Here is a 27,689-nt window from a genome sequence, read left to right as displayed (position 1 = left end):
ATTCATAGATGTAAATTAGATTATTTTCTTTCATCAAGCATAACGGACGAAAGAAACTTCTTTAGGCACCTATTGTAAATACATGGTCGCTCAAGATGAGCCAAGTGACCAGCCTTCTTTATTACTTCAAATGTTGTGTTATTTCCTAGCCTCCTGTCATATGTATAAGTAATTACTGTTATGAGATCATGATAAACTTTAAGTAGCTTGATAAACCTATAAAATGGTTTGAGATGATTATAATTGTGTGATCAAGATTTCTTACTCTTTCATGTTTTGCGCAATCTCTAGTTTGAAAACTTTATCTTTCTCACCCCATAAAAGATGTATTCGCTGCAAAGGGAAGTTGTTTAGTTATTATTAATTAATATAATAAAAACTTAGGTTTTGGAAGAATGGGAAAATATATAGTACACAACAAGAGTTTTATAGTATTGCCCGTAAAAAAGAGTGTTAAGTCCAAATTATAAAGATAATTACCTGCGATAATTTTGGGACATTGATATCTTTGTAGCTAATGATTAAGGCCTCTAATAGCTCACTTCGCTCCTTCCTATTTGAGAACATTGCCTGTAATATAATGATATAATGTTAACAAAAGTCACATTATTCATAAGCTGGTTTTGTTTTTGCGAGATTAGAAGAGCATTCATAGTTTGCTCTTTCCTATTAGAACCCATTGTGGTTATGGATACCTAGAGATGAGTGTTTTTTATTATCATGGCCATGGAGTGGTTCTCTTTTGCACGCGTTATTTGAGATGAATCACTTTTAGTATTTCATATATTTTATTTTGGTTTATTCAACAAAAAAATAATATTATTTTTAAAGAAAATGATTAACATATATATAATGCATTTGTCTTATTTTATCTCTAATCTTGAGCACTAAACGACCTTAAGTATTTTCTTGGGAGAACTAATCACGAAGTTATCCGATCCTTAATTTGAATCCACAAATAAACCATATAAATTAATAAAAATGACATTAATTAGACTTATTTGTGTATACAAAATATTTCTGCAACTATAGAAAATTGATTGATAATTAAAGGGTTTCTTGTATACATTTTTTTAACAAAATAATAATGAGTTTGTGTTAAAAAAATTGACCATACATTATCAATATAAAATAGTTTTACATTAACATTCAATAATAATTAAATATGCGCTAATCATTTAAAAAAATAAAATTAATTATGGGTCCTTTTACTTATAAGGTGTTCAACCTTTATTATTTTATCCGATGTAGGATATATAACTCACACTTGAAAACCAACAAAAATAAGGTTGTGGTTATAAAATTCATTTATGTAACAATTAGATGAATTTCAAAGAGACTAAAAAAAGGCAAACCTTTAGAAAATCATTGAGGAGACAATTGGGAAACCAAATGTTTCTGTATACACCAATAGAGAGAAGTGCCTTCAATCCTTCAATAGAAGATGGCAATAACATTTCCGAATAAGAAGAGAATCCAGTATCTTCCAGTGCCCTACTAATCAAAGACTCTTGTATAGCCAAAACAGAGCCAGTTACAACCACACCTTGAACCAGATCACTATAAAGCTCAGCCATTTTAAACGCCACCATTCCACCATAACTAAATCCAACTAAAACACATTTCTCCACCCCAAGTTTCTTTAACCCCTTTGCCAAACACTCTGCTTGAAAAGTCGGTGATCGGTCCGGCTTATCAGTTGTGGAGCCGCCAAAGAAAATTAGGTCAGGTACGTAAACGGCATAGTTTTTTACTAAAGTCATAATTTGCAAAGCCCATGTTGCAAGTCCATCGCCGCAGAAGCCGTGGAGGAGAACCACTACTGGCTTGATGGACTTAGACTTGGGCTTTGAAATAGTTTCAGATGGAACCCAGAATCTCATACGTGTACCTTGCTCTATCTCTACGGTGTAAAGCTTCACACCTACATTCTTCATCGTCCAACTACCAAATGACCAAATTACGTTCACCATGTTCACCATGTTTAATTAATTTGTTTTTCTATTGTGATTGCACTTACCTTCTCTTTGCAATGTTTTAAGCAATGAACCTATGTGCTATGCATGCCATTTCCTTCCGTATTAATATGTATACTATGAAACTGATCGACGAGTCCAATTATTGTAAGTAATAACTATATCTACTACCTAACTCTTTTTGACAGAAAGTCCAATTAATGTAAGTACTAACTATATCGACTACCTAACTTTTTTTCAGAATACTATAAGTATTTCCTCTATTTTTTTTTTTAGGGATAGTATTTCCTCTATTTAAGAATGAGTGTTAAAATTCTGCATACATATTAAAAAATGAAAAGAAAAAAAAAAATCAAAACACACAACATTTTTACTAAACTAGGAGTCTTAAATAGTAACATACAAAGGATAGATGGAGAGCCTCCAATGGACTCATACACCCTAATGGAAAAAAAATTTAAAAAACCTATAGGAAACGCCTCCTAACAAAGGGTTATCTCCAAAATCAATAAATATAAACACCAAAACAAAGCTAACACCACGATCAACGGAACAACATAAACAAAAGTTGTACCAAAATCCTCAAACATCGTCGCAACTGCCACAAAAACAACTTCCACCACCCACATTTCGCTGCTCGCACACAACCCTTGAACACCAACTTAAAAACCTACACAACAACCAACAACCTTTGAAAAACAGCCGGGAATAAAACCCCAAAGACCACCATTAGCTCTCCCAAGCACCTTCATCCAAAACACACCTCACAAAGAACCGTAAAAGCCAACCAATAACCTTTGTACGATCATACAACAAGGAAAAAAACATAACCATCACTAACCACCACCAAAAACAACCACAAAAATCAACACCACTACCACCACTGTCAACAAAACTATCATTGACCACCACAAAAACCACCAACCCTCACCTAAAAGCAACACCAACCACCGTGCGCAACACTACCAAAAACCACCACAAGCACCACCACGAGCCCCGCCACAAAAGACCCAAAATCAACACCACCATGAAACCCGCCATGAAGCACCACAAACCAACACAACCAAAGATCCATCGAAACCATAACAATTCATAAGTGAACCTAGATATGATCCATCACCACCATTGTGGCCGATCAATCACCACCTATGTTGCGAGCAAACATAACCTCCATCACAACCAAGAGAGAAAACAAATCAAATAGTCTGAGACCCACGAAAACCAAACAACCACCGGCAAGCATCCAACGACACACCACGAAACCCACTAGCGTCTCAATCAAACGAAACAAAAAAAACACCAAAAACACAAACCAACCTTTACGACGACAGAGCGAGCAACCATACGTCGGAAAGGTACGGTGGTGCGGAGGACAAAGACCCTCGTCGCACCACCATCCATTAGATCTACATGATGGCGGCGGCGGATTTGGAATTTGTGTGAGGAAGAAAGGAGTACGGCGGTCCTAGGTTAAGAGTGAAAGGAGTACAACGGCTATCTCTTATGTTTGTTAAGTAGAAATATTTGTCAAATCAACAGACTTCGAAAACCTGTTTCCTTGATTCTCTCTACATACATGTATCACCTTTTAAAGTTGATAATATTTTAGAAAAATATTATTATTAGTTTTCATTTAATTTTTACTTTTTAGTTTTTTTCATTTAAATTGTTACATTTTTTTTAAAAGATCATTTAAATTGTTACATAAATACATTTTATAGCCGTAACCTTATTTATTGTAGAAAATAAAACATAACTTTTTTTTAAAGGCCATAATTGATTTTTCAAAAAACACCCAAACACATATTTAGTAAAGAAAACTCACTTTTCCCCTTGCAAACGTACGTCTACCACATTGTAACGGGCAACCAAACAGCCACTTAAATGTTTTGATTAAATCAAGGGCTCAGAATTGTACAGGAGAAACGATAGTATAGAAAAGACTGGAGAAGATATGTTTCCATCAAAACTCAAGTGGCCTATATTTATGAGTAATGATATTTGAACAATCATTTGCTAACAACTTTCATGACAACCTCACTTTTCTCTCTTCTTATTGATCCACAACAATGGAGAGAGAAAGCGGAAGAAAGAGAATAAAAATATAATATAAGTATGAGAGAGAAAGTTGTCTACATGTTATCTCAAAAGTGTTGTAGAAATATCATTTCTCTATATTTATAAGGAGGAATAGCATATTTAAGTCAAATATACATCTATAATCAGCCAGCAACGACCCAATGAACATTTGTAAAAAAAATAAAAATTAACCGATGAACAATAGCCTACAAAAAAAAAAAAATTAGTGAAACACTTGATACGACAAGAAGAAAATTTCAAAAAGGTCAATGTAATTTTTCATTTTATCATTACCGTCAGCTTTATCATTAATTTTTCATATTTTCTCAATACATATGTCATTGGCTCATTGCAATGTGTTTTGACGCATAGCCCCCACTTTGATGCCCAACCTGTATGGAGCACGGGCCCATGCTTAAAACGAGTACTATGTTGCTAGTTAGTACGTAGTACGTTTATATTTAGGTTACCTCATGTTTAGTTTTTTTTTTTTTTTTAAATAAGGCAGGCAGTTCATGTTTAGTTGTTTTCAATGTTTATTGATTGTATGTACGCATCATTTATTGTCAATCTTTTTCAAATATCATTTTTCTTCTTTTTCATTCAAAATAGTTAAAAATAAATAAATAGTAAATCGTTGTCTTTATCTTGAAACAGTCCAACTATACGACCCATTGGACTACTAGTGAGGCTGACCCAGTTCCCAAACTTCCCACCCAAATACTACCCAATTGAGTAAAAACTGTTACTTTCATCCTATGAGTTTTTTGTGCGTCTTATTCAAATTTTAAAATCCGAAATATTTCAACGTGTTTTTGATATTTTTATTGAATGTTTATACAGTTCAGATTCTATAATTCATACTGTACATGACACACGAGAAATCAATAGGTTAAGAAAAAAAAGGAGTCATTGTGTAAATGATTCAGAATTGCAGATAAGCTCCTCCCTACACTACTCAGATATCATCTCTTATCACACACACACTCTAGAATTCTATTACTCTCTTAAATATACGCTCACCCGAGTATCACTTTTTTTTTAGTGACCTCCCTTTTGAGGGCAATCCCTCGGCCTCATTATATGTTTTCCATACAGCAACTTCAAATCTACCATAGTTCACCAGTGGTTTTCAAGTGGAATTTTATTTATGTTCCGGTATGAAACTTTAGGACAAAGACTAGCAATATACCATGCTCGAAGTCTACGGTGTTCCGTGTGTAATATTTGCCGAAATGACTTGTCTTTCTTTGGGGTGGCCACTCCGTCTATGGCGTGATTCACGCCCCAAATACATGGCATACTGGGATTAACATTAATTCATGTAGCATATACTCAATTATCATAAGACTGTGTTTATTCTTTTAACCAAGGCAGCAATTAAAAGTTTTTCTTCTACATTGATACTTCCCTAACTTTATCAAGACCATTTAAACACACCTTAAACAATATTGTTCACCATAGTTCACATCAAAACTCAATCAAACGTTCATCAAAGCCCCCAAAAACTAGTTGCAGACCTAGTCATATCATTCCTCAATACACAAGGTCTTTCCTTTTCTTGATTCTGATTGATTGCCTTTTTGACGACAAGTTTTAAATCTTAATGCAGGCAAGGTACGTAGTTCTCGACCGTAAGGGAGAAGGAAAGATTTTCAATTCTTACTTGCTGGGTCGGAGCGTAGACGAGCAAGCAGAGCCCAGGATACAGGGAAGCCCGTCATAGAGCAGTCGACTAGAAGTAGAAGACTGCTGGCCTGAGAGAAGGCGGCCTACCTCGGGAAACATGGCCCAATTTATCCTCAGTTTGCAAATTTGTAAAACCAGAGAGAATCCTCTTACACGTACCCAACTGAACCAACACATGAATTGAACAAATATCTTCACACAACATGTAAGCGCATTTTTGGATAAGCAACTGCATAATCATAGTGCTACTATGATTTTGACAAATACTACACTCTCTAGTCACTATTATAAGCAAAATACAACCTTTTAGGATCATTAAACAACAACTGATGTATCTGGTAAAATAGTGTCATGTACATGAGTTATTCGATGAACCTAAAAAGTAAATTTTTGCTTAAACTAGAGGGTGTACAGTTCAAAATTTCAACAACATCAAACTCACATTTAATCCAAACATGACTAAGAAATTAAGCTCGTTAAAAATTCATGAATGCCCTCCAAAAGTTTGATATTATCCATCCAAACCAAACATCCCTTACAAAAAATGCCTTGACATCTTCCACCGCAAGTTTTTCTTTCTAAAACAAACACAACCATCCAAATTGATTTTCATTTTTCACCAAACTTGAAATACAAAACATTAATTAATCCTAATACAAATCAGTCACATCTTCAAAGACTAAGAGAAGCAACACAAAAAAGTTTAAAAAAAAACTGGATAACAAAGGTTAGAACTTGAAACACAAGTTACACACAAATACAACTTAACTTACTAACAGATTCGTTAGCATAGTGTCGTAGTGGACCCAGATCCGCTACCTTTAAAGAAAAATTACTTGTGTCTATCTCTCTCCTATATTGCACTATCTCCCTCTCGTCTTATTTATCATTTCTCTTTCATCGTTCTCATTCATGAAATACACGAAAATGCACCAAAGTCACAATGATTTCTCCGCCACCAAAGTCACTGAATCCCAATCTATGTAGTAGTAGTGGTGGGATTTGGTAAAACCCCTTTAGCTTCAACAAACCTATACATATACCAAGACCCAACAGACCTATAAGGCTTCCATTTCTCACACAAACCCTCCATTTTTTCAGGAGAAGGCAAAACCTTAAGACCATACAATTTCTCAACACCTCTTCTCACAACAAGATCACCAACAGGCAAAACATCAGGACGATGAAGCGTAAATATCATAAACATATGAACCGACCACGGTCCAATTCCCTTAACCGACATTAGTTTCTCGTAAAGCATTTCATCGTCCATTTCAACAATCGATGAATCCGATAAAAACCCATCAGCGTACTTGGTTGCTAGGTCGTGAATGTAGGTTGCTTTTCGCGCCGAGATTCCAACGGAACGAAGAGTGTCCGGTGTAACGGATAAAACGGTGTTTGGGAGGATGGAACATTGGTTGGTGAAGAGCGAGATGAAGCGTTGTTCGATTGAAGAGGATGCTTTGATGGAGAGTTGTTGGGAGATTAGGGTTTTGATGAGAGAGAAGAAAGGTGTGATAGCGTTTGAGTTTGAGAATTGGGGTGGAGGGAAGGTGTTGATGATGGTGGAAAGGAGTGGGTCAGCAGCGCGGAGGTGGTTGAGTGCGGCGGTGATTTCGTTTTGTGATGTTAATGGTTTTTGGATTATTGGTGTGAGAAGGGGAAAGTGTGGTTTTTTCACTTCTTCTTTGGTTTTGATGGTGGGTTTAAGGATTTTTTTGGCGGGGAAGGTGATTTTTGAAGAGATTAAGGTTTTGATTGGGGGTTGTGGATTTGTGATGGGTGTGGGGTTGGATTTGATTTGAGATCGAGTTCGTTTCATGGTTGTTTGTCAGACTCAAATTTGGGGGTGAAGGGATATTAGATAATGAAGATTGATCAATGGAATTTTTATTTTTATTTTACTAATGGAAACTCTTTCATGATCTACCAAAAATAAAAATAAAAAGATTATTTAAATCCCACCAACTTTTTTATATATAGAATAATCCGAGAATTGCTGTTCCCACATTACATAAGGCTGTGCCACACGAGTAATTGACGTTTTTGCCCCTCGGCAGTTAACTGCCGAAGTTTTAGAAATTCGGTTGCAGTTAACTGTCGAGGAAAACCTCAGGAGTTAACTGCCGAGGAAAATTGATTATGCAGGCAGTGAGCTCTGCATCATTCTAAAACATTTTCAAGCCTTTTTTTCGGCCAGTTTTTACCTGTAATTAAACCAAAGCATTTTGAAAGGCAAAACAATTCATACAACATTGAAACTCGAACATAAACAAGATAGATACAATATCTTTTACAATTGTCCATAATTAAATCAAACCGACATTTGGTTCAAATTACACAAACGTTTGAAATTCATCATAACGGTTCAAATAACAAAAAAATATTGGCGCAAATGCACAACTTAATTAAACCAACATTTTTATACATTAAACAAAGTAAAAAAAATCCCATGAAATTAAAAGTAATGTCATAAAAGTACAACTATACAAATATACAAATCAATGTCATGAAAACACCAAAACTAAAAAACAAGTCCTAAAAATCAAAATACTACTACTGGTCCTGGTTCTGGTCCTGCTGATAGTGCCTCCTCCTCGGCCTCTGGCCTCGCCTCCTGGTCAAAATCGGTGCGATCTGCTCCTTCATATGGCTCATGGCCTGAAACCACTGCTGAGGGGTCATGCTCATGACCTCCTCCTGGCCTAACTGCGCATCAGCGTAGGCAACAGCACCATAAACCATGTCATAGGTGTCAGGCGAGCTTCTCGCCTCATGATGAGTCATTTATTACCTATTTCTAGATATTATTTAGTTTAGTTTTAATTAGATTTTAGTTTATTTTATATTAATATTATTTCCTTTTTAAGATAGTTTACTACAAATTGCATTTTATTATATTTCAGGAATGAATATTGGATGGATTGAGTCTTGGAGCAAAAGAAGGGACTTGGAGCTGATTCGGTACGAAAATACAAAGATTGGAAGACAAAATATGTCTCCCCTAAAGTCAGAAGCTTGGCACGGCCCGTGCTAGCATTGGCACGGCCGTGCCACCCTCCAGAGTGTCTTTTGCTGCTTTTGCTTAGATTTTAAGCTACTATATTTTTAGCCCGAATGTAATTGCTTAGATTTTAAGTCAAATGTATGCTATAAATAGAGTAGCCATCCATCACAAATATTCATCTTTTCTTGGAATACAATATGTGACAATTGTCTTTCTAATAAAAGTTCATTTTACTTTCTTGTTATTTACTTTTATGCTTTCTCTCTTCTTCTCCTTGTCTACAATGAACGTCAGTGAGTAGACTTCTCTTGTCTTGGGATTGTTGGATAAGTCTAATGACATAATCCTAATCAAACCAAGCTTTAAACCTTAATCTTATGTAACCCTAATTCCTTATCTAAATTCACCGCTTTAACATGGATCAACCATTATCAAACTGTGGAAACGAAAGTGGAGGGTTTGATAATTGTTTATCCATCATCTCAAATATCAATTCATAAAACGAAAGTGGAGCTTTGATATTCGAACAAGTGAATTTAGACAAAGATTGTAAAGGCAGCGAAATAGTCTTTACAATCTTTGAGACATATAGTTTCGATCTTCAAGGGAACTAATAATGATCAAGTCAGCGAAATAGGTTTGGTTGTTAGAGGAACCAAAATCTAATAGTAATCAAGTCAGCGAAATAGGCTTGGTTGCTAGAGGAACAAAAGAGAAACTGTCTTGAGAAATTAGGTCTAACATAAGGTTATAAGTTTAATAGTTTGGTTTGTGAAGGACTTGTCATTAGGATGAACCAATAATTCCAAGGCTTTTATCTTATTTATTTTCTTGTAATTAAAATCCCAAACCTTTTTACCCTCTAAATCTTTAGTTTAATCATTATCTAAAGTTAATTGAATTCATAACTCCCTGACGGAACGATACTCTATTTTACTACTTCGATAGGACCGTGCACTTGCGGTTTTATCTCATCACCTCATACCGCTCTCACTGCTCTGCAATTATCTTCTCTTCATTTGCAGGCCTCAGAAGATCTCCTGGAAGAGGTGACAAGATTTGAGGGTGAGACACCCTAGTGTACCATAGCACATAGCCATCCGCCATGTCTGCTCTCCTGCCTGCTCACCCCAATCGGCCGCCTTAAGCGTGTGAGTGCGGAAGTCGACGAACGCCTGCACAATGTAAAGCGGTGGCAGGTCTACAACATCCGTTAGATGTCTGGGGATGGTCTGGACGTATTCGCACTGCCTCAAAACCCTCTCGGGCAAGTGACGGTACACCCTACGAACACCGCACATAATCCATCAAGAATACCAGAAAACCTGTTCAAAGTCTTGGATCTCCCTGTGCTCTTCGTACGGCCTCCAGCATACGTCATCAAACTGTATACGATCAAGTAGTGACCGATACGTGACCCCCTCCCCGTGACCCTTCTGAAGCTTCCACCTCGCTGCAACCGGATAGTTTTCCATGTAGTCAGTGTTGGGATCAACACTATAAAAGCCAGGAAAATGCGCCAAAAACCATGTCTGCACAAACCAAACAAATCACATTTATAAATTATTACGCACGGAAAATATAACAAAAAAAATAAAAAGTTAACAAAAAAATAAAATATAAGTTTTCTTACAGTGAGAAATGTCACGCTCCCCCCAAGAGCTCTGTTTCCAGGCCTACACGCCTTAGCTAACTCGCCGTATAGGTAAGTGAGTGTCATCCCTCCCCAGGAATAATTACGCATCCCTGCGTAGCCGTCCTCCATGGTCGTCAGATAGACCAACTCGATGCGCTTGTTGCTTCTATCGCCAAAAAACAAGCATCCGACCAAGTAGAGAAGGTAACACCGGATGCAATAAGTCCTAACCCTCACCAGCTCCTCAAGCTCCTCTGGATCCTCCGTTTCAGCCAATAAGTTGGCCCTACCAAGGTACGTCGTATAAAAGTCCCTCGGCCTCGGGTAGCTAATGTACCCACCGTACTCCTGCCCACAAATTTTTTCCGCCTCCTGCTGCGACACACCCAGGTGCCTCATAAGTAGTGCCGCTCCCTCATGTTTCGGCATCTTCTTCCCATGGCTCAACATCCGCCCCTCAATCGGAAGATGCGTGAGACATGCGACATCATCCAATGTCACAGTCATCTCACCCCAAGGGCATGTGAAAGGTGATGGTCTCGGGATGCCACCTCTCGCATAGAGTCATCAGCAGGGCATGAGGCACGGTGGCGTAGCTCAGGTAAACCAAGTCATGTAACCCGCTCTCCCTAAGCGGATCCCAAAACCAATTCTCATTCCCGTTTGAGCGTCCGAGACTGAGGATCTTAGCCCCATGATTGATTGGTTTTACCACACGGAGCTTACGAACCTAAAATAATAGAAAAATAAACGTAGTTTAAACAAACACACATATAAAGAAAACAATTAAACATAAAGAAAAGAATTAAAAAAAACACATATAAAAGTGGATATAATAATTAAACAAACACACATTTAAAGAAAATAATTAAACATAAAGAAAAAGAATTAAAAAAAACACATATAAAAGTGGATATAATAATTAAACAAACACACATTTAAAGAAAATAATTAAACATAAAGAAAAAGAATTTAAAAAAAACACATATAAAAGTGGATATCATAGTTTAAACAAACACAGATTTAAAGAAAATAATTAAACATAAAGAAAAAGAGTTAAAAAAAAAAAAACACACATATAAAAGTGGATATAATAATTAAACAAACACACATATAAAGAAAAAGCATTTAAAAAATTACACTTACATTATCTGAATTATACCAAAGTGGCAACGCCACATGACTGGCATAAGAGTGGAGCAAAGATAAGTCTGCCGGTCCACCAGAAAAGGGAGGGTCCACAGGTAACACCTCTGGTGCAGCAGCTGCTGCAATGTCATCATCGTCTCCTACATGCTGCTGCTGTGGTATATGATCCTGGTCATACCCACCATCAGTCACATCGTGGTGTACCTGATCCTGATAATTCAGGTATTCCACCCCAGACTGGTCAACAAGCTGTGACGGGTCAACAACCTATGACTCCTCAGGCTGTGTAGCCTGAGAGCTCCCTGAACCATCTCCCCTCCGACCTCTACCCCTCTTTGGGATGTCGCCGCTCTGCCTCTCCCTCCGGTGGCTCTGAGTCATCGCACGCCTACCACCAATCATCTTAGATCGATCAATGGAGTCCTGATCGGCCATATCTACACAAAAAATAATAAAATTAACATCATTTCCATAACCTAAACTAAACATAAACATAATCAAACTCATTAAAAGTACAACAACGAACATCATTTCCATAACCTAAAATCATTCAATATAATCATCATTACAATAAAATTTATATCCATCATTTCCATAATAATCTAAACATCATTCAATAATTAACATACACTTAATCATTTCTATACAACTAAATCATTTGTGTCCATCATAATTCTCGTAACCTAAACTAACTAAAAAATCAATATACACTTAACCAAACTATAATTTCTATCATTTCTATCATTTCCATAACCTAAACTAACTAAATAATCAATAAAATTGTCATTGAGGCATTTTATCAAACACTTTGTGTGCAAAGTATAAAACATGTTCAAATTGTGTTCATTTGCCACCATTCAAAACCACATTATAATTTAAACAACATAGGCAACAACTACATTCATTTATCAATTCCTAAACTACACATGCAATCATCAAATTGTCAATTTTAAAATCAACCCTAACCACATACAAACTACTCTAATTTTTTTTAAAAAATCAACCTAAACAAATTAACATTAACATTAAAATGATTGACACAACTTACTTGTGATAATGTGCAGTTGATTTGCTTGCAATTCGTGAAAATAGATTTGGTGAAGATTGGAGAGAAATTGAGAATTTTGAAATTGTTTTGGAAATGGAAAGTTCTGGTTCTGCGAGTGATTAAGTCCAGATTTCCTCGGCAGTTAACTAGCGAGGTTTTCCTCGGCAGTTAACTGCAGCCGGATTTCTAAAACTTCGGCAGTTAACTGTCGAGGGGGCAAAAACGTCATTTACTCGTGTGGCATAGTCTTATGTAATGTGGGAACAGCAATTCTCGAATAATCCTGCACTCTCACCTTCTTTGTTACTGGTGTAATTTTTAGTCGATGTAATTACTGGTCCAAATAATATCGAAATTCTAAAATAATATTTAATTGTATATTTGTTAGTTAATATTGCCCGGCCCATAACGCTTAAAATAATTTCTCAATGTTCATAAGATTTTTTTTAAATATAAACTAATATGACAATAAGTACTTAGAAGGACTTATATGACAATATTAACAAACAATTTTAATGTTAGAGACTATTTTGACTAACAAAATCAACGATTAAGGACTATTTTAAAATTTCAATACACTGAGAGACTATTGTTACTACTACACTATACATTCGGGGACCGAAATAACTTTTACCTCAATTTTTAATGGGTGCTAACAAGTGCCCTAAGACATTGTTTAAAGAACAAAAAAAAATGTGTTGCAAATATAAGTCAAACATATGTAAAAACTATAACTACACAATTTTTAATAGAGGTGATAGTCATTTTGGTCCCTAAATGTGCAACGAATAACCACAATAGTTCCTGAATGTATTGAAATTTCAAAATAGTCAATGATTGTACAATTCGTTAGTCAAAATAGTCTCTCGCGTTAAAATAGTCCCTCAATGTTGACAATAATTTTTTCTTATAGGGATTGATACGAAAATAAGTAAATATTTATAGAGGTTGATATTACATTAAGTAAGTATATCTAGAGACTGATATGACGATATTAACGAAACATTTTACTGTAGAGGACTATTTTGACTAACAAAGTTCACAATAAGGGACTAATTTATAATTTCGATACAATCAAGGACCATTCTGACTACTTCTTACACATTCAAAGACCAAAATAATCATTATCCCATTTTTAATATAAACGTTACTATTTTTGGATGTTTAAACAATATCTTAGGTTTTTTGCTAAAAAAAAAAAAAAAACAATATATTAGGTCGCTAAAAATTTTCATTTTTAATTATATAATAGTAATGTCTTGATCTAATTGTCATTTAGAATGGGAATCGAGCTAAGTTTTTGGATAATTATTGGTGTTAATTTTTTTATTTAAGAATCAAGTATGACATGCATACAGTTGGTTTCAATTTTGGAGTTGTCAAAATTGATATGTATATAGTTGGCTACTATTTTTTATTACTGTTTATTTTATTAAATCTAAATATAAATCATTTTAATTCACTTTTTCCAAAATCAATTTTAAAAAGTAAGTGATCAAGACATGCAAGAACTTGTGAAGTACTTTATTTTGAGAATTTATTTCATTGAATTTGTTATTCAAGCAAGTAGCTGAAGCTTTGTGTTGTATCTTGTGATGGGGGGTGGGGGGTGTCTGATGTTCACGTTTTAGATATCAGCCATATCATTTTTTAATATAGTAGTATTTTTCTTGGCTCTTCCAAAAATAAAAATGTAACTCAAGATTTGTAACAAGTTATTTAACCAAGTAACAGCTCATAGCAATTTGATTACTCCTTAGTTTATATTACAGACAGATAGATAATTGCTTCTAGCTATAATTAATAATAGAACCAAAATAACTAAATCAAACAACCAACCACAATTTCATAATCCATGTTGTCTATATTATTTATATTAAGTAACATCTAACAGTTCACGTATACGTAGTGTTTGTCCAAGACTGACAAATCTGCCAAACTTTGTCTTGTCTGCTAGCTTATTATCCAATATGAATTATGGAATCTCATTGTCTTTTGTCTCAACAAACATCACAAGTAACAAGGGATAGAGACACCTACCTCTCTTGTTGAACTTTGAAGTTTTGTTTCTGAAGCTGCAATGAGCTTGATCAGAGAAGATTATGAAGATGGAAACAACCTTAAGAAACCATTTCTTAACACTGGTAGCTGGTACAGAATGGGATCAAAACAAACTAATATCTTAAATTCTTCAACTCAATATGTCATGCGAGATTCTTCTGTTTCTGTCCTCCTTTGTGTCCTCATTGTTGCATTGGGTCCTCTTCAATTCGGCTTCACGGTGCTACTATTGCTTCATATCGTGATCTAACTTTTCTTAAGCCTTTACTTTCTTTGGAATGATATATAAGTAAAAAGATCCAAAAAGTTAAATGTATTTGATCCAAATTCTATTTCGAATAAATTTAACTTTTTGAATTTTTTGTCTATATTTCATTCGAGACGAAGTATTTGCTAACAATTTAACACGTTTTACACTCTCTTTTCTTTGTCCTGTTTTAATATGATTGCTTTTGTGTAGTGTGGCTATACTTCTCCAACGCAAGAGAGTATAATCAGTGATCTAAACCTCTCACTTTCAGAGGTTATAATTTAAGTCTGTTCATAATTGGTTCTAATTTTATTTGAAGGATGACTTTATTGATCTATATATATATTTTTTTTATACTGTGTTGGAATTAGTTTTCTCTATTTGGATCTTTATCCAATGTTGGAGCCATGGTGGGAGCCATTGCTAGTGGTCAAATGGCAGAATACATCGGACGCAAAGGGGTATTTTAATAACTTTATCATTCTCGTATATTGCCTCCTTAATTATTTTCAAATTATTAGTTGTAAGATTGAATCACTAGTGTTAGTACTGTGGTTTTTTTTTTTCTTCTTTTAAGTTGATGACATTTTTCCTATGTTAATAAAATGAAAATGCAGTCATTGATTATTGCTGCGATCCCCAATATAATAGGATGGTTGGCCATCTCTTTTGCCCAAGTAAGCTTCAACAAATTATTGATATTGATAGTTGACTATTGTTTTTACTGTTATATAATATGTAATTTTCGTAAACTTATATGTAGGACTCGTCGTTTTTGTTTATGGGGAGGTTTTTAGAAGGTTTTGGCGTCGGGATAATCTCTTATGTGGTTGGTAATCTTCAATTTGATTGTGTTAATATATTATATCGAAGATAGTTTAGTCTTTTGTGTGATTCTGGTTATTCGGTTATGTTTTCTTTGATGAGACTATGTTACTAGTTTATTGTTTTTTCTTCTGTTTAGGTGCCTGTTTATATAGCTGAAGTTTCACCTCAAAACATGAGAGGTACCCTTGGATCAGTGAACCAGGTTGGAACTTTCAGTTCAAATTTATATTCTGAATGCTAATAAGAATGTCATGTTAATTTTTTTCCTAATTCTTTGTACTTTTGAAATGTTATTTTTCATGTGTATGATACTTTGGACTCAGCTATCTGTCACAATTGGAATATTGCTAGCTTATTTGTTGGGCCTTTTTGTCAATTGGAGAATACTAGCAGTTCTAGGTAATTAAATTCCTAGTGATTTACTTGGCTTGGTTATTAGAACATAATTGCAATCAAATAACAGCATAAACATGGGTTGTTCTATTTCAGGAATTTTACCATGTACAATATTAATACCTGGATTATTTTTCATACCAGAATCACCAAGATGGTTGGTATGGCTTGCTTGCATTTACTAAACAAATTTTCTACTTTTCATCTCTTTATGGTTTACATGTCCGATCTAGAAAAGGAAGAAACGAAACACCAACACATATATTGAAGGGGTGTCCAACACGTGTTAGTATTTGACACCAACACCAGACTAACATACATGGTTACATTTAATTATTACATTTTCACAAATGTAGACGTGTATTTCTCGGTGTTTTTGAAAAAATAATGATAAAGGAGGATGTGATATTTTACTCTTTGTAGTTTACTCTCTTTATGCTTTTAATGTTTTTCATACCTTCCTTGGTTGGTGGGAAACTGGGAAATTAGGCCAAGATGAGAATGACAGAAGAGTTTGAGACTTCTTTGCAAGTGCTACGAGGATTTGATACTGATATATCTCTTGAAGTACATGAAATTAAGGTATTTAGCTCATAGTTCTGAGTTAATGAAAACAGAAGATTCAATATATACACAAGGTGCAAGTTATAATCATTTTTTTTTTTGTAGAAATCTGTGGAATCAATGGGAAAAGGTGTTACAATCCAGTTTGCAGATCTTAAGATGAAAAAATATTGGTTTCCTTTAATGGTATGCTAAATTTCCTTTTTTGGTTCCAAATATGTATTCTTCTTCTCACTCTTTTTCCTAAGGTTGCACTATTTAATTGTCAGAAAATTGGAAAAAACCACTACTTTTGGCTGAGATCCTGCAGGTAGGGATTGGATTACTTGTACTTCAGCAATTGAGTGGAACCAATGGAGTTTTGTTTTATTCAAGTACAATCTTTCTAAATGCAGGTTAGGTCTTCCTATCAGTTGACAACATATACTTTCTTTTTCCTAATATTTTCTCATTTTATATTGCCATTGCTTTGGTCTTGACTTTCACTTTATAACAGGAGTGTCATCAAGTAATGCTGCTACAGTTGGACTTGGGATTATTCAGGTTGGATTTTGCATATCCTATTGTTTCTTCATGTAATAATAACAAAATAGTGAATTCAGTTATCATAATCAGCTTTTTCTTCTAGGTCATAGTTACTGGAATCACTACTTGGTTGGTGGACAAAAGTGGAAGAAGGCTACTTCTAATAGTTAAGCCAAATGCAAAGTCCAAAATCCATAGTGAATGAACATAAATAAAATTTATAGCAAAAATCTATAATGTGTAATCACTTTTGCAGATATCCTCATCAATAATGACAGGAAGCCTTTTTCTTGTCTCAATAGCATTCTATTTTGAGGTTAGTTAGGTAATTATTCAAAGTTGATTCAATATCAGAACCATTACTATGTTAACTAGTTCATTATATTGATACTAGGGAGTTACAGAGAAGGATTCTCCTCTATACAGCTTTTTGGGAATACTTTCTGTTGTTGGGCTTGTGGTATGTTATGTTGAACTAAAATTGTTGAACATTGTTTTTGTTCCATGTGAATTCAAGTATTTAAGTACTTATCAATTTTATCAAATGTTTCTTTTTAGGCTATGGTGATTGGCTACTCTCTTGGACTTGGACCAATCCCTTGGCTTATAATGTCTGAGGTAAAATTTAGACTTTATTTTCACTTCACCTTATAAACATAAGAGATTATAAATCAAACAATTAATGTTTTAGTGCTATACTAACAATATACTTGTGTATTCGCACGGATCACATATATTTTTTTTCACATTTTTAAACATAAATAACCTCTTACTTCTTGATCTTGTTTTCTAGATACTTCCTGTGAATATAAAGGGACTTGCTGGCAGCATAGCTACCTTGACAAATTGGCTAACTTCATGGATAATCACAATGACTGCAAACTTGCTTTTGACTTGGAGTAGTGGAGGTTTGTTTTTGTTTCAAGTACATTCATGCATGCTCTTTATTATTTCTTTTGAAAATTTTCTTGACATCCATGCATGCTCTTGTATGTATGGTGTCAATCTCAATATCAAAATCATATACTAAAGTTTGGTTTTCAATAGGAACATTCTTAATCTACACTGTGATGGCTGCGTTTACCGTTGTTTTCGCGGCAATTTGGGTCCCCGAGACAAAAGGAAGAACATTGGAAGAAATTCAATTCTCCTTTAGATAGATATTTAAGGAAAGCATGTGTGTTCGCCTATCTTAGTTTCAATCAAAATGTTGTTAAAATCACAAAATTCCATCTTGGACAACCTTAGTCCAACATAACATGCCTTGTTGAAATTTGCTTAACATATCATAAGAACCTTAGTGCTCAATTGCACTCTCTAAAATAACTTATTAAATAATATTTACTTACCAAACACAACCTTAACATATTCATAGATGTGAATTGGATAAATTGTTTTCATGAAGTGTAATGGAAGAAAGAAACTTCTTTAGGCACCTATTGTAAATGCATGGTCGTTCCAAATGAGCCAAGTGACCAGCCTTCTTTATTACTTCAAATGTTGCATTACTTCCTAGCGTCCTAATATATGGCATCAACAAGATAGACTTTAAATGACTTGATAAACCATAATAATGATTTGAAATAAAATAATTATAATTACGTGATTAAGATTTCCTACTCTTTAATGTTTTCTGCAACCTCGGATTTGAAAATTTTATCTTTATCACCCCATAAAAGATGGATTCGCTGCAAAGGAAAGCTATGTAATTAGTATTAACTAACATAATAATAAAAACATAGATTTTGGAAAAATTAGAAAATATATAGTACATATAGGAGTTTTAGTATCTCTGTAAAAAAAATAGTGTTTTACGAAGAAAAAAAAAGAGAGTTAGAATCCAAATTATGAAGATAATCAATCACCTGGGAAAATTTTGGAATATTGATATCTTTGTAGCTAATGACCAAGTCCTCTAATAGCTCACTTCGCTCCTTCCTATTCGAGAACATCACCTGCAATTAATGATACGATGCTCACAAAAGTCCCATTACAATTTAGGGTTAATTAAGTAAATTTATATTCAGAATTTTGTTTTTAGTTCCTATAAAATCATACTTTTTGATTCCTGTGACATTTTTCTTTAGCATTTTAAGGACTAAAAATGTTGATTGAAAATTTTTATAGGAACTAAAATACTGATGAAAAATTTTACACGGACTAAAAATACTGATGAAAAATTTTACAAACTAAAACTGAAATTTACTTGATTAACCCTACAATTTACAGGTAAGCTAGTTTTTTTTTTTTTTAGAGATGGGTCCTTTCCTATTTAGGCACCTCCTAACATCACCCCATTGCGGTCATCCGTGCATGAATGTTTTTATAAGTAGGGATATACTAAGAAATTTTAAATAATGGAGACAACATATATATAAAACAATAATAATCATTCGAAAACTCACATATAATCGAAGGAGTCAGAGATTAAACCTCAATCATAATAATTAATTTATGAATTTTGACCTCGTAAAATGCTATAAATTTAAGATCTATTGTACAATAATTATGAGTTCACATCTTCGTTAGAATTTGAACCGCAATTAACCGTGTTTTCTTAATTTCCTTCACCACTCAAGCTCGTTGATATCTTTAAACTATCTTAGGTGGGTTCATATTTATTTAGTTATTGTTGAGATAAAAAGGATTCAATAAATTAAATTGTCACCTTTCTGTTCATGTAAGGAGCAACGCCACGTGTGTTGTCTTCGTGTTGTTCATTATTTTGACAACCCTCAAGTATTATATACCGTCAAGTATTAATTAGTCACTTCATTTTAAAATACACGTCGTAATTTTACAATGTGCACTATTCATATAATTTATTTTGATTATATTTTTTAACTACTTTCTTCGGTCCTATTTACAAGAGAAAGTTGACTTTTTAGATACATTGAATAATGTATGTATCTAGTCAAGAATCTAAACCAAATACATAAATTATTTAATGTATCTAAAAATTAAATTGTCTCTTGTAAATAGGACCGGAGGGAGTAATATATAAATAGAAATGTTAGCATGTAAGATATTGTTTAATTTGTCTCAATGAATATCTTTAAGATATCAAATTTTTTATAATTTTTTATTATTTATAATTAAAAATATTAATAGTCAAAGTTATGTATTGACATGCATGCATTTTGAGACGGTGAAGTATTAGTCATTATATTTGACCTATTTTAAACATGGGTCAAGCTAACAAAGTGTTGTTAAGAAATTTAAGTTAAACGATTTTACGTAAAAAGGAGCATGTATTTTGAAACGGATGAAGTATTACTTTTTTGAAGAGAGATGAAGTATTACTTATGCTCATTTTTTTGACATACATACGCTTGTTTAAAAAAAAAACTAAAAACTATGCACATACATGCATTCCAATAAAATCGTACTTCTACTAATTTCGATTTTTTTTTATACAATTGATTCCTTAATAAATGCTCTATTTTCCTTTACACATTTATGATCATGGTAGAAAAAAATGAAATTAACAAATCACTAAGTGTGTTTCTTATGAGAACTAGTCACTAAGTTATCCAGGAAACCACAAAATAAATTATCTAAATTAATAAAAATGAAATTCGATCTTTTAATATATAAGAAATTATACTTCGTTTTTGTAAATAAAACATTTCTCCTCATTCCTAAAAATAAAAATTATTTATCCTCTTTGTTAGAAAATTGATTAATCATAAGTTTGTTGTATATTTTATTTTGAAAAAAAAATAATGATTAATGAGTTTGTGTTAAAAAAAAATAGGACAAGCATCATCAATATAAAATAGGTTTAGACGCATGTTCAATAACAATCAAGTATGTGCTAATTATCTCTGAAATACGATTATGGTTATAAAATACTCCCTTCATTTTAAAATAAATACCACTTTCAGTTTTCAATGTAATAATAACCGTATATTTTTAATTGTATCATTTAATTAATACTATATACATAACTTTCAAAGTATTATTTTTTCTTTAATGAAAAACAAACCAATAATTAATTAGAATAATTTGGTAATATAACAATTTGATGAATTTTCATTGGACGAAACTAAAAAAAAAAAAAGTGTCAAACCTTAAGAAAATCATTGAGCATACAGTTGGGAAACCAAATGTTTCTGTATACACCAAGAGAGAGAAGTGCATTCAATCCCTCGGTAGAAGATGGCAACAATGCTTCAGAACAAGAAGAGAATCCATTATCTTCCACTGCCCTACTAATCAAAGACTCTTGTATAGCCAAAACGGCGCCAGTTACAACCACAGCTTGAACAAACTCACCGTAAAGTTCAGCCATTTTAAACGCAATCATTCCACCATAACTGAATCCAACCAAAACACATTTCTCCACCCCGAGTTTCTTTAACCCCACAACCAAACACTCAGCTTGAAAAGTCGGTGACCGGTTGGGCTTGTCGGTCGTGGAGCCGCCAAAGAAAATTAGGTCGGGCACGTAAACGGCGTACTTTTTAGCTAAAGTGTTGATTTGGAACCCCCAAGTAACAAGTCCGTCCCCAGCGAAGCCGTGAAGAAGAACCACTACTGGCTTGGTAGGTTTTGAAATGTGCTTGAGTTTGGGTTTGGGCGTTGAAATGGTTTCAGATGGAACCCAAAATTTCATAACTGTACCGGGCTCTATCTCCACCGTGTAAGGCTTCATACCAGTCATCTTCATTGTCCAACTAATCAATGACAAAGCAACTGTCACCAAGTTCACCATGTTTAAGCAATGTGATATCTCTCTTTGCATGCTCGCAATTTGCTTTACTAGTAATACTAATATTATATATATGATGAAACTGATCGACGAGTCCAATTATTTGTAACTACAACCTAACTTGATTGTTTTGCTAAAAAGAAGCTATGAATGCGATACGGGACCACATATATATGTATGAAGGAATGGTGTATGTGCCAGCATTGCTTAGTCGCTCAACATGAAATGTGACGACCCACCTCTTCTCAAATAAAAAAATGAAATGACGACCCACCCGAAACAAAAAAATAATTGAAATGACGACCTACCCGAAATGATTACAAGTGCAACTATAATGTAGGCGCAACACAGACTAAAGTCTAAAATAAATTAAATTTTTTAAGAAATGTTAAATATCTTTTTGTTCTATATAAAATTTTAAATTTTAATCCCTATATAAAATTCGTCAATTTTTGTTCCCTCAAAAAAATTTCGTCACAATTTTTGATCCTTGCATTCAAAAATATGAAGTATACACATGATTTGATTTAAAAATTGGGACCATAAGTGGGGGTAAAATAAATTTAGGGACCAAAAATTGATGAAAAAATTTATAGGGAATAAACCTGAAATTTGAAAATTTTACAGGGAACAAAAACAAATTCAACCCTTTTAAAAGACAATTTGATAATTGTATGGGTTAAATATGTTTTCGGCGCCTATAAATATATCAACTTTTTGTTTTAGTCGCTCGAAAACTTTCCTTCAACTTTTAATCCCTATAAAATTTTCAAACACTATTATTGGTCCTTATGTTTAAGTTAATTTTTGTTTTTAATTAAATTGTGTAGAAATATGTAGAATATTGTAAAAATCACTCTAAAAAAATATTATTTTTTTTTATCAAAACATAAATTAAATATGAATTTTTAACCGTAAAAAATATAAAATTTCATACTTAATTTATTTATTTTTTTGACACAAAATTCATATTTAATTTATGTTTTGTTAAAAAATTCGAATTATTTTTTGGAGAGATTCTTATAATATTATAAATTTTTCTGCAAAATTTTATTCAAAAATATGAATTCTACATGTGAGTTTACTGAGGGACCTAAAGCGAAGATGAAAAACTTTTGAAAGACTAAAAGTTGAAGAAATTTTTTAGAGGAACTTAAATGAAAAATTGACATTTATAAGGATCAAAAACATATTTAACCCTATTTCTAATTGAGACGAAAAGGGTAGAACCATAAATCTTAATTGTTTTAATCAAAACTAGTATGGATACTTGGGCTTAGAATTTCGTCATACTTAAAATATTGGATGAATATGTGGTATCATTTTTATTTGTATGGTTATTTTCTGATAAATGATTCGACCGACATTAGTGTTGGCTCCCTTAAGGTTCAACGACAATATCATAGTCAAGTTCGACTTTGTGGGGAAAGTAGGGGTGGTTCATGGTTGTAGCTAGATCCACGATGCGGAGAGTCTCATACTTGCGGGAGAGATGTTAATGTCTCTAGTGTAATTTAAAGTTCCACGTTGAATGTAGGAGTGGATATTGAGCAACATATTGAAGGTGAGAAAAAACACAATAAGGGGGGTTGAATTGTGTTTGCTTTTTCTTCGTTTTCTCCTAAGCTGAAAACACTGATCAGAAGCAGATAGAGTTCTACTTCTGAAGTGATGTTCAGGACTAACTTGTAGCGGATAAAAACAGAGAGAGAGAAAGAAGAAAGACACAAAGCAATTATACAGGTTCCTTCCACAAACCGGAAGTAGTCTTGTCCCCCTTGCACTTCCAAGGAGAGTTCACTAGAATGTAATATCTGATTACAACTGCTCACTGCTAAACTTAGCAAGAGACTTCAAATTGCTCAAGCACAACTGCAAGAGTCTTCCTATGCTCCTGAACACAATCAAGAGACTTATAATGCTCAAGCACAACTGCAAGAGACTTATAATTCAAACAGAATTACAAAGAAAAATGTTTGAGGTTGAACACTTGATATACAATCAGTGATGTTCACAATACAAATCAGATATGGACTCTTAAGACTCTAGAATTTCTAAGATATGAAAGTTGTTAAGAAATTCTAAGTGAACTTTTGAATGCAAAACAATTTCAGCAAAGTTTTGGCACTTGAAAATTGTTGTTGAGTCCTTGTCAATCTATAAGTCTTCACTCTTTTATATAGAGGTGTGAAAGAGACGTTGTGAATTGCCAGCACATCAAAATAGAGTCGTTTGAAGCTTTGATCAATCATCAATGATCTTTTGCCTGATATGGTTATTGTCCTATGAAGGATCAATTTCAAATCCATTCCAATTGAGAGGGAACATAGTTGCAGGCAGAGCTGTTTTTCTTGTCTTGTAGCAGAGACAAAAACCGAGTAGTGGAGGTAGTGGTTGTACACTTCGTACAATTGTACTTTGTCAACGCTCTTTGAAGAACAAGCATCCAATGCCTTCAAATCCTTTCAAAATAGTTGTTGCTTCACTCTTCTAGTCTTCTCCAATGCTTGGATGCGATTAAATCCATTGAACAACCTTTGAAGCTTTAAGTCTTACATCTCCTGATGTACTTCAGCTTCTTGTGATCTTGCTTCTGATGAGATGCTTTTGATGAACTTGCTTCTTATGACCTTGCTTCTGATGACGTCGTCACTTCAGGAGCACTTTTACTTCAGGAGCACTATGACTTTAGGAGCACTTCTCTTCAGACGCTTCAAGCTTCCTTTTTGTTGATCCATTTGCTCTCTTTTGTTCTTTCAGAACCTATTTAAGATGTCAAATTTTTGTCTATGGTTCTGTACACTTGAACAAATATTAGCATATCCAATTGACAATTTTTAATACCTTGTTATCATCAAAAATCTTAAAGGGTGATGTTAAACACATTTTGTTCCAACATATATATGTGATATAACCACCACCGACCATGAAACCACCACCAACCAACCTTTTAGAAATGTTGTGCCTCAAGTTGTAAAAAAAAAGGGCAGACTAATGTGTTGACCTGTTAGCCCACATTTTGGGTCAAGTTGGGCCTCAAAAAACTAACCCAAATTGCACTCGGGTTTTTTTGGCCCATATAAAAATGGGGTCGGGATGGCCATCGGGATTCGGGCCAGCCCATTATCAAATTTTTTTCATTTGATTTTTTGTTAATAAACACTATTTTTTGAAAAAATTATCAACCAATTTGTAATTTATTAATAAAAAAATACATAAATAAGTAAACTTAATAAAAATGAATGAATTTAGCTCAAAGTTTTAAAATTTAAAATTTATATGTTATTAATTTGATCCAATCGAAGGAATAATTTATAATTTAATTAATATTCATTGTTAATGTAAAAATTATTTTTACTTCTATCTCCATTCAATCATATTTTAGCAAAAAGATAGCTGTGAGTAAGTAATATATAAAAATATAATATAAAAAATTGAATCAATAAAAAAATACTAAAAGAGGCTGGACTGGCCCATGACCCACACGGGTCAGGTCGGGCTCAATAATATGCGGCCCAATTATAAATAGTTGGGTCGGGATGGCCCACTTATGTAGTTGGGCCTCTCGAGCCAGCCCATTTAACACCTCTAGACGTGCCTACGTTGACCTTATTTAACTATGTCATATAATTACACATGCGAAGAGTTGCACCATTGATTAAGATATATTAATGTGTCATGTGTGAGTTAAAGTTCTATATTGGATTTAATAGTGGATTTTAAAAAATATATAAATATAAGTGAAATGACACATATATACTTAATGCCTTCATATTTTTGTTTAAGATGTGATATCAATCTAACATATGTGGTTTCTCTTAGTTTAATATTGTGATCAAATTAAATTCAATGCATGATCCTTTAAAAGTCCCAAAATTACGATGAACAGTTTATTAATGTCATTTATTTAATTTTTTATTTTACATCTTTATTATTGGATGTCATTCACTTTCATACTTTTTATTCATTCAAGCCTTATTATTTCAATGACGTGCTTTTCGATGAAATCTGATAATTAAAAAAATGCATATGTTTTTTTAAGTTGACAAAATACATGCTTATTATAAGTTTTAAAATGACAGGGTATTTTTTAATTGAGTTTAATTTTTTGGTAAAATAATCACCCCAGGAACTCCAAATCCTTAAACAAACCCACAAAATTTTCAACAACTCACTCTATTCCCTATCTTTTCACAGTTAAAACACACACTTTTTTATTTTCTCACCATTTGTCTCATGTTAAAATTTATTTTTCATCTTCTTTATTTTTCTTATTTACTTTCTCTATTCTTATGAAAGAAAGGAACATAAACCTCCCTCCATGAAATCACCACACCAATGCACCTTTTTACCATGTTGCGCCTCAAACTGGCCTGTTTTAGCTAAGTCACCAGATTACTAATTCAAATAGCCTCACACTTAAGAGAGGAATGTTAATGTTTCATATGTGAGTTAATGTTCCACATTAGATGCAAGAGTATATAGTGGAAAAAACATAGGTAACATGATCTATATACTTAATGCCGTAAAATTTTGGATAAAGATATGGTGTCAATCTCACTTTTGTAGTTACTCTTAGTCTAATATGATTATTCAACCTAGTTTAGGCCATCCCGGAAGTCACAATATTATGATGAACCATTTTCTTTGTTTTGGAAATTATTTCTTTAATTTTGGCCAAATACATTTTTTGATCCTTTAAAGTTGACAAAAATATCAGGATAGTCATTTAGGTTTTTTAAGTTTCAAATAAATTATTTAAGTTGTTAACAGAGAGGACCAAAAAGTATAACGATAGAAAACTTAAGGAACCAACTTAAGATATGTTTTAATTATAGAACCATTTTAAAACAAACAGTTTAAGTTAAAGGATCGTTTGGTCAATTAAACATTTGTCTTTTGTTTCTCTTATGTCATTGTTATGAGATTGAGTACTCTTTGTATTCTGTTTCTTTCTATATATTTGATGTGGTTGGTCGTTAAAAGTAAAACATGTAGTAGCATGTCTTGGTTTCAATAAAAAAAGATATTGTTAAAAAAAAAAAAAAAATAACTTACATAAAATTATAGCCCTTATTTCTAAATAAAAATAATAATATATTTTACTATGCATCCACGTCTAAAATACTTTACATGTGATACCATTGATGATAGACCATCATATGATATTTTTGGCTATGTTTCTAGTCATTTTTTTTCATATTTGAAGGCAGATAAGAAGTCATTTAGACGAGTTGTCAATGGTTTGAAGAACATTTTGTATTGTTTTCGTTCGAGTCTTTGTAATTCACTTTTATCCTAAATCATGTAAAATCATATGTGTTTTGAGTTTTTTTAATGAGAAATCATGTAAATCAGTAAAACAAAACATCACGTGAAGAATCGAAGATATGAAGACTGAAGATCAATGGTTCTTAGAAGGTCTTTGAAGACAATACAAAGTGAAGAAAAATCGTTTCAAGTTTCAAGACGGAAGAACACTAAAAAAAATGACGAAAACTGTTGCAGGCAGCCTTGGCTACTACCTCATGCACCCCTACATGAGTACCCATGTGCCCTGCACATGGCTTGCAGGCAGAAATTGTTGTTTGCTTGTTTTTCAAGTTGGATCGGTGGAAAAAAAAAAAAAAAAAAAAAAAACCTAGTTTTCTTCTCTTAACCCCTAAGCAATGATGCATTATAAATAGAGACCCTTGCACACTCTTTTAATCATTCAAAAAGTTAGTGGTACAAGGCAAGGGTCAAACATCAAAGCTTCAAGTCAGAG

General features: G+C 33.4%; 4 protein-coding genes across 5 annotated transcripts; 1 reads left to right on the top strand and 3 right to left on the bottom strand.

Annotated features, from left to right (window-relative positions):
• Window positions 1-2: 2 nt before the first annotated feature.
• LOC11426441 (epoxide hydrolase 4) lies at window positions 3-1,982 on the bottom strand. Its single transcript, XM_003611964.3, is given in 4 exon segments — window positions 3-153; window positions 266-333; window positions 481-570; window positions 1,356-1,982. Coding segments are annotated over 4 exon segments (936 nt in total).
• Window positions 1,983-5,611: 3,629 nt separating this feature from the next.
• On the bottom strand, window positions 5,612-7,625 carry LOC11416684 (probable DNA-3-methyladenine glycosylase 2). Its single transcript, XM_003611962.4, has one exon. It carries the CDS (start codon window positions 7,567-7,569, stop codon window positions 6,724-6,726), a length of 846 nt encoding a protein of 281 aa, XP_003612010.1. The 5' UTR covers window positions 7,570-7,625; the 3' UTR covers window positions 5,612-6,723.
• Window positions 7,626-14,485: 6,860 nt separating this feature from the next.
• LOC11408051 (sugar transporter ERD6-like 6) lies at window positions 14,486-18,639 on the top strand. Of its 2 annotated transcripts, XM_003611960.4 has the most exons (18): window positions 14,488-14,868; window positions 15,109-15,171; window positions 15,270-15,359; window positions 15,516-15,575; window positions 15,662-15,727; window positions 15,863-15,928; window positions 16,050-16,125; window positions 16,216-16,280; window positions 16,609-16,701; window positions 16,789-16,869; window positions 16,994-17,078; window positions 17,180-17,226; window positions 17,312-17,374; window positions 17,465-17,524; window positions 17,603-17,668; window positions 17,767-17,826; window positions 18,002-18,116; window positions 18,256-18,639. In XM_003611960.4, the coding sequence occupies exons 1-18, from the start codon at window positions 14,668-14,670 to the stop codon at window positions 18,366-18,368; spliced, it is 1,470 nt and encodes a 489-aa protein (XP_003612008.2). In that variant the 5' UTR covers window positions 14,488-14,667; the 3' UTR covers window positions 18,369-18,639. The 2 variants fall into 2 exon arrangements, with proteins under 2 accessions (XP_013453530.1, XP_003612008.2); XM_013598076.3 differs by lacking the exon at window positions 17,312-17,374 and having other exon boundaries at window positions 14,486-14,868.
• On the bottom strand, window positions 18,578-21,947 carry LOC11413630 (epoxide hydrolase 4). Its single transcript, XM_003611959.3, has 4 exons — window positions 21,281-21,947; window positions 19,074-19,163; window positions 18,829-18,896; window positions 18,578-18,728 (listed from the first exon to the last, which is right to left on the bottom strand). The coding sequence occupies exons 1-4, from the start codon at window positions 21,923-21,925 to the stop codon at window positions 18,578-18,580; spliced, it is 954 nt and encodes a 317-aa protein (XP_003612007.3). The 5' UTR covers window positions 21,926-21,947.
• Between the last annotated feature and the right edge of the window lie 5,742 nt (window positions 21,948-27,689).

Source organism: Medicago truncatula, chromosome 5 (assembly GCF_003473485.1).
Source record: "Medicago truncatula cultivar Jemalong A17 chromosome 5, MtrunA17r5.0-ANR, whole genome shotgun sequence".
Lineage (NCBI taxonomy): Eukaryota > Viridiplantae > Streptophyta > Magnoliopsida > Fabales > Fabaceae > Medicago > Medicago truncatula.
The sequence above is the reverse complement of the archived record's forward strand: the minus strand, read 5'-3'. Positions and strand labels throughout refer to the sequence as shown.

What these genes read in the sequence shown, in the direction of transcription:
- LOC11416684 (XM_003611962.4), bottom strand. Translation starts at nt 7,569, where the DNA reads ATGAAACGAACTCGATCTCAAATCAAATCCAACCCCACACCCATCACA.
- LOC11408051 (XM_003611960.4), top strand. Translation starts at nt 14,668, where the DNA reads ATGAGCTTGATCAGAGAAGATTATGAAGATGGAAACAACCTTAAGAAA. An exon ending in CCCTTGGATCAGTGAACCAG is followed by an intron (nt 15,929 to 16,049) that starts GTTGGAACTTTC and finishes CTTTGGACTCAG; the next exon opens with CTATCTGTCACAATTGGAAT. An exon ending in TTTCTGTTGTTGGGCTTGTG is followed by an intron (nt 17,669 to 17,766) that starts GTATGTTATGTT and finishes GTTTCTTTTTAG; the next exon opens with GCTATGGTGATTGGCTACTC.
- LOC11413630 (XM_003611959.3), bottom strand. Translation starts at nt 21,925, where the DNA reads ATGGTGAACTTGGTGACAGTTGCTTTGTCATTGATTAGTTGGACAATG. An exon ending in TGCTCAATGATTTTCTTAAG is followed by an intron (nt 19,164 to 21,280) that starts GTTTGACACTTT and finishes CATTAATTGCAG; the next exon opens with GTGATGTTCTCGAATAGGAA. An exon ending in GTTGCAGAAAACATTAAAGA is followed by an intron (nt 18,729 to 18,828) that starts GTAGGAAATCTT and finishes GCCATATATTAG; the next exon opens with GACGCTAGGAAGTAATGCAA.